The 16,508-nt window shown below is 51.6% G+C and overlaps 1 protein-coding gene across 4 annotated transcripts; it reads right to left on the bottom strand.

Annotated features, from left to right (window-relative positions):
* Positions 1-58: 58 nt before the first annotated feature.
* Positions 59-16,294, bottom strand: LOC104910032 (nuclear GTPase SLIP-GC-like). Of its 4 annotated transcripts, XM_085218217.1 has the most exons (20): positions 16,126-16,294; positions 11,328-11,396; positions 10,709-10,782; positions 9,403-9,504; positions 9,185-9,290; positions 8,508-8,730; positions 7,919-8,128; positions 7,312-7,542; positions 7,021-7,196; positions 6,664-6,682; positions 6,334-6,420; positions 5,674-5,779; positions 5,445-5,578; positions 4,781-4,945; positions 3,334-3,491; positions 2,639-2,771; positions 2,077-2,185; positions 1,293-1,429; positions 862-1,038; positions 59-713 (listed from the first exon to the last, which is right to left on the bottom strand). In XM_085218217.1, the coding sequence occupies exons 3-19, from the start codon at positions 10,740-10,742 to the stop codon at positions 877-879; spliced, it is 2,292 nt and encodes a 763-aa protein (XP_085074343.1). In that variant the 5' UTR covers positions 10,743-10,782; positions 11,328-11,396; positions 16,126-16,294; the 3' UTR covers positions 59-713; positions 862-876. The 4 variants fall into 4 exon arrangements, with proteins under 4 accessions (XP_085074343.1, XP_085074342.1, XP_085074344.1 ...); XM_085218216.1 differs by lacking the exon at positions 11,328-11,396; XM_085218218.1 differs by lacking the exon at positions 11,328-11,396 and having other exon boundaries at positions 862-952; positions 16,126-16,292.
* Between the last annotated feature and the right edge of the window lie 214 nt (positions 16,295-16,508).

Genomic DNA, 16,508 nt, shown 5'->3' with positions numbered 1-16,508 from the left:
CGGCACTGTTGGTCCCTCCGGCACTGCTGCACACCGTGCTATGGCACCACGCACACTCTGGCACCAAGCTGTATCTTTTATTGTGCGATATGTTTTATTAGATCTCAGGCAAAGAACTTCCAGCAGAGTTGCCCTTTTGTGGGTGTCTCCGTGCACCACACAGCCCGGTTCCCTGGGCAGGGCTGCAGCGTTGCTTCAGATAGACATCAGTCTGTCTCTGCTGGCTTCTACCTGAGAACTGAAAGGCACTGGGAAAAGGCATTCAGCTTTGTAAAAAAAAGAAGTACAAAAAAAAACCTACACCCGACCTGTAATGACTGTTTCATACAAATGCAATCAGTCACATACACGTAATTGGTGGTTCTGTTCCCTGACACACGTCCACGTGTGGTGGCACCTCCAGCAAGCACCAAGGCCAGCGAGGGGGAAAGCCCAAGGAGGGCTGGGATTTGCCACGGACTCAAAAGAGAGCCACACCTTCCTGGATCCTTAGAAGCCTGCTCCATTGAACCCTTAACTTCTTTTAAATCCCCCCCCTTGCAAGCTGGCCACCGTAGAAAAGCAATGAACAGATTAAAAAGCAATAAACATAAAAAAAAAAAAAAAAGCTAAAAAACAAATTGAGAGCTTCTTCTTGCAGGACCTTTCTGGTCATTCCAGTTGTCACAGTGTACTCAGCAAATTCTGGATTTCTTGGCATTCCCCCTGAAAATCTGAAAGGAAAAGAGTCGATATAGATGTTTTCCTTAATGGAATGCTAACATGTGAAGTACGGATGAAGGGAGAGATGCAATGCCCCAGGGATGTGCACACCCCACATCCGTCGCAGCACTTGTGGCCCAGTCAGAGCCCAGCCCATACCCGGCAGTGCGTTCATCAGCTGGTCGTTCTGGCAGAACGCGATGCCCAGCATGCTGAGGAAGTCCTTGCTGAGCTTGGAGGTGATCTGCTCCTGCAACCAGAGAGCATGAGTGTCATTCTGCTGGGATGGCCAACAGGGGAATGCGAGTGATGGTATTGCCACGGCCAAGATGCTTGCTGGGGAAGCACGGTAAGGAGGAAGAGAGCAGAGACAGAAATCAGGAAACGAATGGAACAAAGTAAGAGCTCACAGCAAACGAGGGGATCGAGTCATAGCATCATAGAACCATTGTGGTTGGAGACGACCTTTACGATGACCAAGTCCAACCATCAACCCATCACCACCATGCCCCCTAGACCATTGCTCGTCCATCCCAATTTCTGCTCACACAGCCTGGTCTTCCAACAGCAATTTTTGCAGCACGACTCACAGTCAGATCCTGGAACTGACTCATCATCCTCTCCTTTGCTTTTTCAAACATTGCCTTCCGCACCTCCAGCTCAATGTTCTGCATCAGCGTGGCTTTGATTCGCGCACAGGTATCCTTCCCACGTATATTAGCAGCCTCTGTTATGCAATGGTGGGAAACATCAAAATCATGGAATCATCAAATCATTCAGGTTGGAAAAGACCTCCAAGATCCCCAAATCACCCCACCGTGCCCACTGCCCACATCCCTCAGTGCCACATCCCCATGGTTCTGGAACACCTCCAGGTTTGGTGACCCCACCACCTCCCTGGGCCACTGCAGCACTGCTCTTTTGGAGAAGAACTTTCTCCTAATACATAGAAGGCCTTTAAAGAGGAGCTGGAGTGGTATTCAGATGTAAAGCATGTGTTAAAGCCCATGAACCCTCTGTTGGTAGACTTCTACCTCTTGATCTCCCTCTTCCCAGAGTTACGTGTTCATATATCCAACAGCAAAACCTCCTTCCAAAGCCCTTCAGGCCATACCCATTGTGGGATGGGACAAAGATACCAAAAACACAAGGAATTGCTGCAATAGAGTTTGGCACTCAAATGCTTTCTTTCCTGCTAGGAAGACTGTGACCTGCTGAGTGCGTCACACATCAGCACAGATTTACACATCCTCCTTCGGAGAATTCAGGCTCTGTACTGAGAAGTCTCATCCGAGCTGGGAAAATGTGTCCATGGCCATACAGTGAACTCACAGCCTCAGACAAAGAGTTAGCTAGATGGAGAACCAGTCCTACCTTTATAACACGGCAACAGGATGGTTTGGATGGTCCACTCAAGAGATTCATAGATAGCCTTCTTTTTCAAAAGAATTTCTCTATCTATAGCTCTCATTATGATGTCGATCTGCAGGAATTAATGCAGAGCATTTACAGCATCTCCAAACCCTCAGTGGCCAGCAGCAGGAGCAGTGAGCCTGTCTTCAGGCTGTTCATTCAATAGCATGGCCTCCAAGGCATGCATCACACCCTGAATTTGCACCCCGTGAACCCTCCCCCTAGGAGCACCCTGCAGCATGGGCCTTTGTTATCAGTTCTGCAGCTTGGCATCAGATCCATCCTGATCTGCTCGCCTGGGGTTCCCATTTACTTTCCACTACCTCTAGGCAAGGCATCTGCCAAACATAGTGGGTCATTCTGTGGATGAAACTCACTGGATCAGCATGAAAAACAATTCTACTACCCCTGAAGCTGGTTGTTAGAGGGTGCTCCAGATCTCCATCCAAAGCTGCTTACACACTGCAGCTCTGATTTTGCCCTACTCTGCATCCTCTGAGTCTTTCCCCCATCTTAAACTCACCTCTTGCTTGAGGAAGTTGAGCTTGGACATGTCCATGTTTGTAACCATCCCAAAGTCCTTAAGTTTGTCTTTTATCTCCTCGCTGAACTCATTGATTGAAGTCTGCAGGCTGGTCCTTGTGAGTGCCTGATTTCTGTGTGTGTGAGACCACAATGATTGTTAGATCCCAGCAGGCTTTCCCCACCTTGCTGTCCCTCCTGGGCCCTGCTTGGCCAGGCACAGGAGAGTTCATGGGACAGGGCAGCTGGGGAGTCCCAAGGCAGAGGACACAGAGAAGGAGAGAGGAGCAAGTTGCTGTGGCACTGACATGGTCAGTTGGCATGGTGGGAATGGGTTGGGGTTGGTGATGGTGATCTTCTCCAACCTAAATGGTTCTATGATTTTATGTATGGTCATGGCTAGTGGGCATAGTGAGATTGGGTTGGAGGTTGAACTTGATGATTGATTGTAGAGGTCTTTCTCAACTGTAATGATTCCATGATAAATCCATCAAATATTTTGTGTAAGTAGGTGAATTATGGTGGGGCATCTTTAGTTTGTCCAGTGACTAGACAACATAATGCTATCTCAGTTTCTTGGAGAGGAAGAAATATAGAGCCTTATGCTTCCCAAACCAGGTTGTCTGCCGAGTCTTTCCAGGAAAACTCTTTTCTTTGAGTTTCCAAGATCACTCCCTGCTCACCCACCATTCTCACCTGAATATGTTTGCAAACATCACCCCAATTTCTGCATAGATGGGCTCAGCCAGGCAGTTGTTGATGTCTATGCGATTGAAGACACGGGACACATACACTCCCTCCCTCACACACACAGCTTTCAGGGTCCTGTGGAAGCCAGAGGATGTTTCGCCTTTCTGCAGAGGGAGAAAAACAGCTGGCATGAATAGAATCCCCAGCAGCAGTATTGCCCCAAGGGCCAAGCTCTTCTTGTGCAACTGCAGAGCTTCCTAAACTAAAACAAAATAAGGCCAATACTACCTCGTGAAGCTACTTCTTCCTTCACTAGCTGGAGGAGAAACCCATGCTCAGATGGTGGGCCTCCCATGCCTCTCTGTGTCCCAGCAGGACAGCCAAGCCATCCCAGCCATCCCTGGGCTCCACACCATCCCCATCCAGTGCACATCCAAGACCTGGCCAGTCCTGTTGGCATGTAGCCATGGAGCAACATGGGCAGGCAACTGGCTATTGTCTTTAGGCACGGCATCTCCTTAACATGCCCATGTTTCTTTCCCTGGACTCAAACTCTCATTGCTAAGCTAAAGTAACACTGAATAGCAGCAAGAACATAGCTTATCTCTTAACCCACAAACTTAAAAACATTTGCCAGTGATCAGTGAGCAAGAGCAAGCTGACAATAGAACCACACAACAATAGAACCACACAACAATAGAACCACACAACAATAGAACCACACAACAATAGAACCACACAACAATAGAACCACACAACAATAGAACCACACAACAATAGAACCACACAACAATAGAACCACACAACAATAGAACCACACAACAATAGAACCACACAACAATAGAACCACACAACAATAGAACCACACAACAATAGAACCACACAACAATAGAACCACACAACAATAGAACCACACAATCACACACACAGAATGGCCCAGGTTGGAAGGGACCTCAAGGATCATGAATCTCCAACCCCCCTGCCACATGCAGGGACACCAACCTCCACATTTAATACCAGACCAGGATTCCCCATCCAACCTGGCCTTGAACACCTCCAGGCCTCTCTGTGCAGCCTGTTCCAGCACCTCACCACTCTCACACTGTGGTGACATCCAAACTAAATCTTACCTCCTTCAACTTAAAACCATTTCCCCTTGTCCTCAACCACAGAACCGAAGAATCATAAATCAAAGAATCATAGAACCAAAGAATCATAGAATGGCTTGAGTAGGAAGGCACATTAAAGATCATTCAGTTCCAACCCCTGCCACGGGCAGGAACAACTCCCAGCAGATCAGGGTGCCCAAAGGCCCATCCAACCTGCCTTTGAACATCTCCAGGGATGGAGCATCAGCACTTTCTCTGAGCAGTCTGTCACTGGATGTGATGGCAATTGCAGCACAGAAAATGTAATAATCTTATTCAGCCTCAGAGAAACCTATGCCACTCACCTTGAAGATCTCCTCGATGTTTCTCTTATACTTGGTTCGGGCAGACTTCACCCCACTGATGAGAGGCACATCCATGTGCCCAAAAGTGACCTCAATAGCCTTCTTCAGAGTCTGGATCTTCTCTGACATGAACAGGTCGAGCTCATCCTTATTCACAGATGGATTCTGCAAGAGCAAGGTGGCATAAACCTTGCCACAGCTGTTGACTGCAAAGTCAACAGGCTCCAGCGTTGTCCTCCCTGGCAACTCCTGGGTAGCCTGAATGTTAACTCTGAGAGCAGAGGGGAAGCTAGAACCTGTCCTCTTGTTGGCCCCATGTGAGAGGGTTGAGAAGATGAGAAACATGAGAAGAACAGCAGCCAACGGGGCTGCAGGGCTGGCAAAGCTCTCTCAATCTCTGCAACTTTCTTGCTTTTTCACCCTCTCCAAAGGGAGCAAGGTGGATAACAAGAAAATGGCTTTGCAGGCATGCATTGGCCTTGGTGCATCCTCACAGTTGGATGTACCCAGTTTTCTGTGTTCTATATTTGAGGGATGCTCCTCATCTCTTGGCACTGCTGAATTTACCCATGCATGTAGCAAACCTCTACTTAGGGCAACAGGAGTAGTTCTACATTTGTTTGCCAACGCTAGTGCTACTGCCTCCAGCTGCGACCAGACGTACCGGGCTGAGGTGTGTGGAATGATAAACATCCACCAGAGAGAAGACAGCAAGGATTTCTTTCATGTAATCTTGTAACTGACTTCGTTTTGTGTCCAGGTAGAGCCTCCTGATATGGGCTCTCAGCCCGATGATTTCTGAAAGATAATAGAATTGCATCTTATATCCCATTGCTATCAGATATCAGTACAAAGGCTGCAGGATTGCAGCAGACCCCCAGCCCACCCAATACCTGTATCCTCCCTCCTGAGGTCTATGCGGTCCCAATACTCCTTGGCACTGACAGGGAAAACCAGTTCCTGCTTTTGCAGGACCTCCGCATCACTCGGTAGATTCCTCTGAAACACGCAAGCATGCAACAACAATGTGCAACATGAATCATAGAATCAGTCAGGTTGAAAAAGACCTCTCCAATCTCAACCCACCCCACCATGCCCACTGCCCACGTCCCTCAGTGCCACGTTCCCATGGTTCTCAAACACCTTCAGGGATGTTGACTCCACCACCTCCCTGGGCAACTGTGCCACTGCATCACTGCTCTTTCTGAGTAGCATTGCCTGGGATTGTTGTGACCAAAGTTCAGGACCCGGCACTTGGTCTTGTTGAGCTTCATCCCATTGGCCTCAGCCCATTGATCCAGCCTCTCCATGTCACTCTGTGGAGCCTTCCCACTCTCAGGCAGATTGACAATTCCTCCCATTTTGGTGTCATCTGCAAACTTACTCAGGGTGAACCCAATCCTGTCCCAGGCAAACATCTTTGTAAGGGGGCTAATGTATTTTTTGAGAAAAGACACATGCATTAACATCAGCGCTGTAACTGAATGCTTTCGTTACCAAAATAAAGACCAAATGATACTTCACAGCCAGCAAACTCTATAGAATGACTCTACCTGCATCCTCTCCCTTAGTTTTCTGGTCATTCTTGCTTTCAGGTCTTGTTTCATCCCCAAAATGGCATCACGCTTGCTTACATCCCTCTAGATGGCAAATGGTAGTAAGTGTTATAAAGAGAACATCCCCCTTGCACCAAGGCAAAGCTGCAAGCAAGCCTGGTGCAGCCCCAGTGCAGAGCCTCCCAGCAAGGGACCAGTGCTCCCCCCATTACATCCATGGGAGACAGCAGCCATCCTTCAAAGAGAGACTATGCATTTTTGCTCTATGGAAATACTCAGAAAAGGGGTGTGGGTTTCCATCTCTGAAAGCAACCAGCAGATACTCACTGAAGCCTCTGGGTGGCTCCTGGGAAATGAAAAGAAGAAAAAAAAGGCTTTTAGCAGATACAGTGAAGTTGAACCCTATAGCATGTGCTGGTGTCAGCTGGCAGCAAGGTGCCAGCCCACAGCACTGCCACCGTACCAAAGGAGGAAGGTGGTCAGAAAGACCACAATAAAAGCACAGGGGATGTAGAGTGATGGGGTACTGCAGTAAACCCCAGGCACAGATTTGGGTGCCAGGGTTTTTGAATGTGTAATAATTATAAAAGGAGACCTATTGGTAGGGAAGGCAGCTGGACAGGCAGCACACGCTGGGAATGAGGCAGCCGGTCCTTCTGCAACCCAGAACCAGCCACTGCCTACCTCAAGTACTCATCCACATCAATCTTATCCATCTTGGTGATCACAAAGGTGATATCGCTGCACTTGCCGACCTGGCAAGCTTTAATTGCCTCTTGCACCATGATTTCATGTGCTGCAGCCCCAAAAACACGTTCAACATCAGCAACGATCCATACGGATGTGCACTGCAAGATGCTCTTGAGGGAACAAGGGGAGAAGAATCAGGCAGGATGCATGAGCACTGAGGGCACCTCCCTTATGTTAGAACCCCAGTGCTCCACACCCCACTGCATTGCCCCCAGTGCCACTCACCTCTTTCCACATCTCATTCCTCTTCTTGTTGGCATCACCTGTCCCAGGGATGTCCACAAAGACGACACCTTCAGGCACCAGGTCAGATGGGGGGAGAGTCACTTGCACCTGCTTGATGAGGGGCCAGAGCCGCATCTGCTCGCTGCACTGGGAGTTGCCCGCCGACTCGACCCCCTCAAGGCCATCCTGGTTACGGATGTATGGATCCAGCTCATTGGCGAGGTGTTCGGCCTAGGACACCATGAGCAATTCAATGTTTGCCCCCCATTAATGGTCTCAAGTTGTGCCAGGGGAGGTTTAGATTGGATCTTATGGAGAATTTCTTCATGGAGATGGCAGTGAGTCACTGGAAGGGGCTGCCCAGGGCAGTGCTGGGGTCCCCATCCCTGGAGGTATCTAAGAGATGTGTGGATGTGGCACTAAGGGACACGGTTTGGTGGTTGTCGGGGTGATGGTTGGACTTGGTGAACTTAAAGCACTCTTCCAACCTAACGACTCACAGATTCTCTATAGAGATAAACCTTCCATGCAGCCTGCGAATAGCAAACCACCAAAACAGCATGACAAGGGAAACAAAGATATGGGAATTGCTGTGTGCTGTGCTCACCTCTGTGCTTCTCAGAGTGATAACTCTTGAAGGAGGAATAGTGATCACAGGCTTGGTTCTCATCAGGTCTTCATAAGACTTTTCATCTGCTCCTTCCCCATAGATAGCCGTCAGCACTTTGATGGCATGCTCCAGATCGACATCAATCTCACTATTCTCACGTCTGTTCTCCAGGAGCGTGACCAGGTTCCTCACCTCCTCCTTCCAGTCCTGCAGTGAGGAGCACGTTATGCAGCGCCATGGTTCCAGTTTGTTGGGGCAGGAGCGGCTTCAGTTGTGGGGAGCAATGGGGAGCAGCGGTGCGGGGGCTGCAAGGCTCCCTCTTGTCTGCAAGCACGGCCAGAGACCCGTGGCCAGAAATCTCCATAGAAGTTGCAAAGGAACGGAGCCAGGCTCTGCTCCGAAGTGCCCAGGGCAGCCCAGGGACACTGGGCACAGTCTGGAGCCCCATGAGCAGCACTGCAGTGCTGGGCAGATGCTGAAGCTCTGGCACAGGGATCAGAGAGCTGTGGGAGCTCCTCCTGGGGGATCTCCCCAACCCCATGGGGCTGAGCACCCTTCCAGGGCAGGGCCCAGAATACACCCTTACCTCATCTGAGAGGAGAAAAATCTTGGCTTCATAATGCTTGCTCCTGCATACGCTGACATGGACCTGGCAGGACGTACATGTGCGGGTCCCTGACACCGGGAGGAAGAAGCGTTTGTTCAGGATGGTGTTGAGCAGAGTGCTCTTCCCCGCACCACTGCTCCCAAAGAGCCCAATGTAGAGGGGTTCCAAGGCAGGCCTGGAGTCGAGAGTGGTGAGGCGGTCCCTGGAGGAAGGGGTGTGCAAGAAATTCTGACCACTGCAGCACATGCAGATATCGAGGGAGTTTTCTCCTTGCAAGATGCGATATCCCCAACAAAAGGACTAATTACTAAGGCACAACCCATGCTCTCCAACTCATTTCCCTGCCCCAAACCCTGGAGACCCCATGCCAAAATGTGAGCAGCTCCAGGGGCTCCAGCGATCCCTCCCTGACACCTCCAGGGGATGCCAGCAAGGATCCTTCAACATCCCCTTGGCACAGAGCCACCAGGGCACAACCTGCTTTGCCTTTGGGAGCGCGCCCTCCAGAGCAATCCCAGCACTGATTCCCACTTTCAATTTTCTCCCTAGTAACTGGTGTCTGTCAAAGCCTCAGAGCAGAGCTGAGCCTGGAGCCAAGACCAGAGCGCTGCCAAAGGAAAGCAAGTTTGGTGGAGCCTCTTTGGCCACAGACTCACCGGAGATAGGCCAGGTGCCCAGGCATGTCCTTCAGCAGAAAGAGATGGGTCATCTTCTGACAGGAGGTGCTCATAATTTTTTTGGCCTTGCTCTCAATATTCTCATCTGGAAAGGAGATGTGGTTATGTTGTCATTCCAGTGTGTAGGAACAGGGCTGCAGCCCCTCTCTGAATCTTGGGCCAGCTCTGGTGCCACGCACATGGCTCTCAGCACTCACAGTTCCTGAGAGTCTTCTGTTCCTCCTGCTGGAAAGACAACTGCAAGCGTGGTTGCTTACGAGGAGTCACAGCTGCACTGTCCCCATCTGCACTGAAAGGAGCTGAAAGGACAGAGATGTGAATCTGTGCTTCCAATACCCCAAGAACAGCCCAAGTGGGGACACAACAGCAAACCTCATGTCAGCCCCCAGATCCCCTTGGTCAGGCAGATGGCTGCTGGATGGAGTTTGTATTGGACACCAACAGAAAGAGCAGAAGGAGCAGAGCAGGGCTGGTGTGATAGATCAGCTAGCATTAGGTCACAAGTCTCCAAGAGGATGGGATACATAGAACTGTAGAATCCCAGAGTGGTTTGGGTTGGAAGGGACCCTAGAGCCCACACAACATCAACCCCTGCCACAGGAACACCTTTCATAGACCAAAGCCCCATCCATGGCCTTGGGCACCTCTGGGGATGGGGTACCCACAGCTTCTCCTGTCTCCACCACTTGTAATGCATGTGTCTTCCCCTGTACTGGCTGCCCACAGCGGGAGCATCACTTGGATAGCTATGGCAGGCAGGTAGATGGCTTTACACTTCACACTGCAAAGAAAAGCTACAAAACTGGCCCTGAACATGTAGAAATCAAGAGGGGGGTGAAAACTGTTTGCAATATTTCTGCAGAAATGGTATCAGGAGTCTCAAGGACACATCTTCACCTCCTGTCTGCTGCCAGGTGACTTATCACCATGTGCATTGTTTTCGCTGGCTCCTCCTTTTTATTTTCTACCTTTCTTTTCCTGGTGCACAGTTTCAGGTTTTGCAGGAAACAGTGCCACAAAGCTAGCTCCCTGAAATGAGTGTTTGTTTGGGTGAAGGCACACGCAAACCTCAGGCAGAGCCCTTCTCTACTCCCTTGTGCTAGTAGAATCACAGAGTAATCCAGGTTGGAAAAGACCTCTGAGATCCCCAAACCCAACCCCAGCCCACCCCACCGTGCCCACTGCCCACGTCCCTCAGTGCCACATCCCCACGGTTCTGGAACACCTCCGTGGATGGTGACCCCACCACCTCCCTGAGCAGCTGTGCCACTGCATCACTGCTCTTTATGAGAAGAAATGTTTCCTAATATCCAACTTGAACCTCCCGTTTGTCCCTGCCTGAGGTGGAGACGCTCTGGAAGGCCAATTCCTCTGCCAGGAAATGCAGATTAAACAGAAGCTGTGGCTTCCGGACTCCTGCCACCTATCTAAAGGAGAGCTTTCCCTGTAGCAACCTGCAAGGAAGTGAAAGCAGAAGGTTTGGGAACAGAGATACGCACTCACCATCAGGATCTGCCCTTCCATGGGATCCCTCCATAGTCTTTCCACCACCAGGACGTGCTAAATTACAACCAGCTCTGTGCTCCCAGAGCCACCAGGGGGAGAAAAAAAGAGATAAGTATGAATCATGCAGCCTGGTGTCACACCCTCGTGCCAGCATAGCCCCAGGTGTCCTGCTCACACCTGGACACAGCAGTGCCACTGACTGATTGATTTGTCCAGGGGTCACTCTGGGTATCGAAGAAGAAACTCCATGCACCTGTTTTTATGATGTTTTGGGTTAATCATCAACCCACACACATGAGAGGAGGCATGGCTCATGCTTCAACTGCAGTGCCCTTGCCAGCTGCCCTTGCAGGGCTGTCTCTCACAAGGAGCATCTCCCCAAGTAAGCTTGGGCAGGCAGCACTAGCCCACTTCACAGAATCACAGAATTGTAGGGGTTGGAAGGGACCTCTAGAGATCATCGAGACCAACCCCCCTGCCAAAGCAGGTTCCCTACACCAGGTCGCACAGGTAGGCGTCCAGGCGAGATTTGAATATCTCCAGAGAAGGAGACTCCACAACCTCCCTGGGCAGCCTGTTCCAGTGCTCCGTCACCTCACCGTGAAGAAGTTCTTACCCACATTCGTGCGAAACTTCCTGTGCTGCAGCTTATGTCCGTTTCCCCTCGTCCTGTCTCCACGTACCACTGAAAAGAGACTGGCCTCACCGCTATGGCCGCCACATCTCAGATATTTATAAACCTGGATCAGGTCCCCTCTCAGTCTTCTTTTCTCAAGGCTAAACAGACCCAGTTCACTTAGCCTTTCTTCATGGGGGAGATGCTCCAGGCCCTTCACCATCTTTGTGGCCCTCCGCTGGACTCTTTCCAAGAGATCCCTGTCTTTTTTGTACTGGGGAGCCCAGAACTGGACACAGTACTCCAGATGAGGCCTTACCAGGGCAGAGTAGAGAGGGAGGATCACCTCCCTCGACCTGCTGGACATGCTCTTCTTAATGCACCCCAGAATGCCATTGGCCTTTTTGGCCACGAGGGCACACTGCTGGCCCATGGCCAACCTGTCGTCCACCAGGACGCCCAGGTCCCTCTCTGCAGAGCTCCTCTCCAGCAGCTCATCCCCCAGCCTGTATTGGTGCATGCAATTATTCCTCCCTAGGTGTAAGACCCTACACTTGCTTTTGTTGAACCTCATCCGGTTTCTTACCGCCCAGCTCTCCAGCCTGTCCAGGTCTCGCTGAATGGCAGCACAGCCTTCAGGCGTGTCAGCCAATCCTCCCAACTTCGTATCATCAGCAAACTTGCTGAGGGTGGCCACTATCCCCTCATCAGGGTCATTGATGAAGATGTTGAACAAGACCGGACCCAGCACAGACCCCCAGGGAACACCACTGGTTACAGGTCTCCAGTCAGACTCTGCACCACCAACGACGACCCTCTGCGCTCTGCCAGTCAGCCAGTTCTCAACCCACCTCACTGTCCACTCATCTATCCCACACTTCCTCAGCTTTGTTATAAGGATGTCGTGGGAGACAGTATCAAATGCCTTTCTAAAAATCAAGGTAGATTACATCTACCGCTCTTTCCCCATCCACCCAGCATGTGACAGCATCATAGAAGGCCACCAAGTTGGTCGAGCACGACCTCCCCTTGGTGAACCCATGCTGACTACCCCTGATAACCTCCTTTTCTCCCAGTTGTCTGGAGATGGCATCCAGCACAAGCTGTTCCATCACCTTTCCAGGGACGGAGGTGAGGCTGACAGGCCTATAATTACCCGGATCTTCCTTCTTGCCCTTTTTGAAGACCAGAGTGACATTGGCTATCCTCCAGTCTTCAGGGACCTCCCCTCCAAGACCTCTCAAAGATGATGGAGAGCGGTTCGGCAATGACCTCTGCCAGCTCCCTCAGCACACGTGGATGCACCCCATCAGGTCCCATGGACTTGTGGACCTTAGTACTGCCTAGGCGCTCACGCACATCCTCTTTCCTGACTAAAGGGAAGTCTCCCATTCCCCAGACCCTCTCACTAACCTCCAGCGTGTGGGATTCCTGCGGGAGAGCCTTTTCACTGAAGACAGAAGTAAAGAAGGCATTCAGTATCTCTGCCTTCTCAGCATCCCCCGTTACCAGAACCCCCCCTCACTTAGTAAGGGGCCCACATTCTCTCTAGTTTTCCTTTTGCTGTTAACATACTTGTTATCCTTTATCACTTTAGCTAGATTCAATTCCAGACAGGCTTTAGCCTTCCTCGTTGCATCCCTGCAGGCCCTGACTACATTCCTATATTCTTCCCAAGTGGTCAGACCCTCTTTCCACATTTCATGGACCTTCTTCTTTCCTTTGAGCTTGCGCATGAGCTCCTTGCTCATCCACACAGGTCTCCTGCCACCTTTTCCCGATTTCTTGCTCACAGGGACGCACCGATCCTGAGCTTGGAAGAAGAGCTGTTTAAATGCTGACCAGCTCTCAGAGGCCCCTTTACCTTCTAACACCCAAGCCCACGGGATAGCTCCAAGTAGGTCCCGGAACAGATGGAAGTTGGCTCTCCTAAAGTCCAGGGTAGCAATCCTACTTATTGCTTTGCTTCTTCCACTCAGGATCTTGAACTCCACCATCTCGTGATCACTACAACCCAAACTGCCCCCAACCTTTACTTCCTTAACAAGTCCATCCCTGTTGGTGAGAATAAGGTCCAGTAACACCCCTCCCCGCGTCAGTTCCTCCACCACCTGCATCAGAAAGTTGTCTTCAACGCACTGCAAGAACCGTCTGGACCGTGCGTGCCTGGCTATGTTGGTCGTCCAGCAAATATCTGGATAATTGAAGTCCCCCATACGCACCAGTGCCTGGGAACGTGATGCTACATCCAGTTGCTTTTGGAAGGCCTCATCAGCCTCCTCATCCTGATCAGGGGGCCTGTAGTACACCCCCACAACAGTGTCACCCTTACCAGCCTGCCCCTTGATTCTCACCCATAAGCTCTCCACTGCTACATCACTCTCCCCCAAGTGAAGTTCAGTACATTCTAGCTGCTCTCTCACATAAAGAGCAACTCCACCACCCCGCCTAGCCAGCCGATCTTTCCTAAAAAGCACACAGCCCTCCATGACAACATTCCAGTCATGTGAGCTGTCCCACCACGTCTCCATGATCGCAATGAGATCATGACCTCGCGACTGCACGCAGAACTCCAGCTCTTCCTGTTTATTCCCCATGCTACGCACATTAGTATACAGGCACTTAAGAGAAGCAGCATCCCCCCACCCCTCTCCAAGCCTTTGAACTCCACTGTCTCCACCCATCAAGTTCTGTTTGGAGCCTCGAACTGCCCCCTCAGTCCCAGCGGTCCTCATTTTGTCCCCTTCCCCCTTCATACCTAGTTTAAACACCTGTCAATAAGTCCCGCCAGTTCCTCAGCTAGAACCCTCTTTCTCCATGGAGACAGGCTGCATCCATTTGCAGCCATCATGCCAGGTGCTGAGTAAATTGCCCCAGGATCAAAAAAACCAAAACTCCTGCGTTTGCACCAACTCCTAAGCCATTTGTTCAAGAGATGGGTTTTTAGGCTCATCCCAGTATCGTTTCCTGCCACTGAAGGTACAGATGTAATAACCACCTGCACACCTGATCCTTCAACTACCCGCCCCAGTCCCCTGAAGTCATCTTTGATAGCCTTCAGGCTTTTCTCACCAACTTCTTCAGTGCCAGCCTGTACTATCAATAGTGGATAGTAGTCAGAAGGGCAGATCAGTCTGGGAAGTCTCCTAGCAATGTCTCTGACTCGTGCCCCAGGGAGGCAGCACACCTCTCTGCAGGTAGGGTCGGGCCAGCATATAGGGCCTTCGGGCAGCAGGGAGTCGCCTATGACAACCACCCTTCCGGGTGGAGGAAGTCTTGAGGCGCGGGGTTGACCGCTTCCCCCGAGGCACCCTCACGGGTGGACCTCCCTCCACACCTGCACACACCTCTCCCTCGGGTTCCAGGGCCTCAAATCTATTCCGCAGAGGCACCTGGGGGGCCGAGCATGGTCTAGGGGGAGGGAACGCCCACAACGCAGAATACGTACCTATTTCCACCCGTCCTTCTCTCTCAAACAGCTTTACTCTAGTCGGCAACAACAGGGCAGAGGCTCCTCCACTGAGCAGTGGATATCACCTCACCCTTTTGGGAGAGAGTTTTGTCCCAGTCCCACACCCCCTAGTTCTACATAAGTATTGTGAGGGGAAGGAGCAGACTAGGGGCTCACTGTATCAGGAGCACAGTCTGTCTGTCGATTCCTCTCTGTCACTTGTTTGCAAGGCGACAGGAGGCCACATGCCCCATAGGGAGCCACAGTCGCATGCTGGGACCTCGGGGCCGATAGGGCCTGGCACCACCAGTCAATTTCCTTTTCACGGTCCTTGATGGTCCTCAGCCTCTCCACCTCTTCCCTCAGGCAGGCCACCAGACTGAGAAGGTCATTTACCTGGTCGCACCTTACACAGGCGTTGCCTCCATCGCCTGGCACCTCAAGGGCCAGACTCTGGCACTCATTGCAGCCAGCAACCTGAACGCTAGCGTGCTGTTTTGGGACCTCAGTCTGGGTCGCCACACTCTTCTTGGCTACAGCCTTCCTCTTACGTGTGCAGGGGACCTCTGTCTGGGTCTTCGCATGTTTCCTAGCAGTAGCCTTCCGCCAGGACACAGCCATGGCAATCCAGCAGACCCACTAGCACCAGCACAATCAGAGTAGTGTTACCAAGTGTGACTAACAGCTCCGCCCCGTTACTGGAAGTGCTGTATCTGCCCTCGCTCTTTTACCAGGTCGTTGACAGGTGCAACCGCACTTATCACCCTCTTCACAGAGACAAAACCCCTCCTCCCCGTTTGGGTGGCCAGTGGCATGCCACTGCCCTCTTCAACGCTCTTATTGGGGGCGGGTGGGGGAGGGAGGCGGGGACGGAGAGCCGCTACCCTGGCAACGCCCCCGCCACGTGAGTGGCTCTCGCGAGAGGTGCCGGGCTGCTCCGACGCCTCGGGAATCCCTGGATGAGGGAAAACCGAGCGAGTCCCCTATGCACCCCGCGATCAGCCGCCTCAGCTCTGCCTGGGGCAGCTCCGAAGCAGCAAACCTCGGCAATCAAAAGGGCCGCTTCCGGGTTTGCACCCGTTTAAATCTCCCGCCGCTACCCTGGCAACGCCCCCGCCACGTGAGCAGCTCTCGCGAGAGGTGCCGGGCTGCACCGATGCCTCGGGAATCCCTCGATGAGGGAAAACCGAGCGAGTCTGCAGTCGAGTCACTTCCCCAGCTCCACCCCCAAGTGTTTGCTTCCATGGTTGTTGCAGCTGAGCACACCTCGATGGGCTGCTCAGATTTGCTCTCTGAGAGCACCCGTGGATGGAAACGGTCCCTCCTGCGATGGGCAGCTTCTCTCACCTGTGCTCTGCAAAGACTTCCAACCTCCAGGTGCGTACAGACAGGAGTTGGCCAAAGGCTTGTCTATGAAGTCATCCACAAGCAACCAAGAAGTCGAATTTTGCAACCTTGCTTTCACTTCCTCTTGTTTGTCTCTCAAGAACAGAGGAAGGCTTACACAGAAAGCCCTGCCCATGCCACGCACCGCCCCTTTGTGGTGAGACAGTTTCCCTTGTGCCCTGGTTTCATTGGCTGTACCTCCTCACAGCAGTGACAACGTTCTTGCACACTGGAGCAAGTTCTGCACTGTGCAAATGCTGATGCAAGCACCTGCACTGTTCCTGGAGGTGTTCCAGAACCGTGGGGATGTGGAACTGAGTGATGTGGTAATGGACATGGTGGGG

The sequence above is a fragment of the Meleagris gallopavo genome, chromosome 2 (assembly GCF_905368555.1).
Source record: "Meleagris gallopavo chromosome 2, MGAL_WU_HG_1.1, whole genome shotgun sequence".
NCBI lineage: Eukaryota > Metazoa > Chordata > Aves > Galliformes > Phasianidae > Meleagris > Meleagris gallopavo.
Note: the sequence above shows the minus strand (reverse complement) of the source record. Positions and strands in the feature narration are given on the sequence as shown.

Excerpts from the sequence above, each read along its gene's own strand:
- LOC104910032 (XM_085218217.1), bottom strand. The coding sequence starts at position 10,742 with ATGGAGGGATCCCATGGAAGGGCAGATCCTGATG. Across the intron at positions 8,129-8,507 it reads TTTTTCTCCTCTCAGATGAG|GACTGGAAGGAGGAGGTGAG; the intron begins GTAAGGGTGTAT and ends TCCTCACTGCAG. Across the intron at positions 7,543-7,918 it reads TCACTCTGAGAAGCACAGAG|GCCGAACACCTCGCCAATGA; the intron begins GTGAGCACAGCA and ends ATGGTGTCCTAG.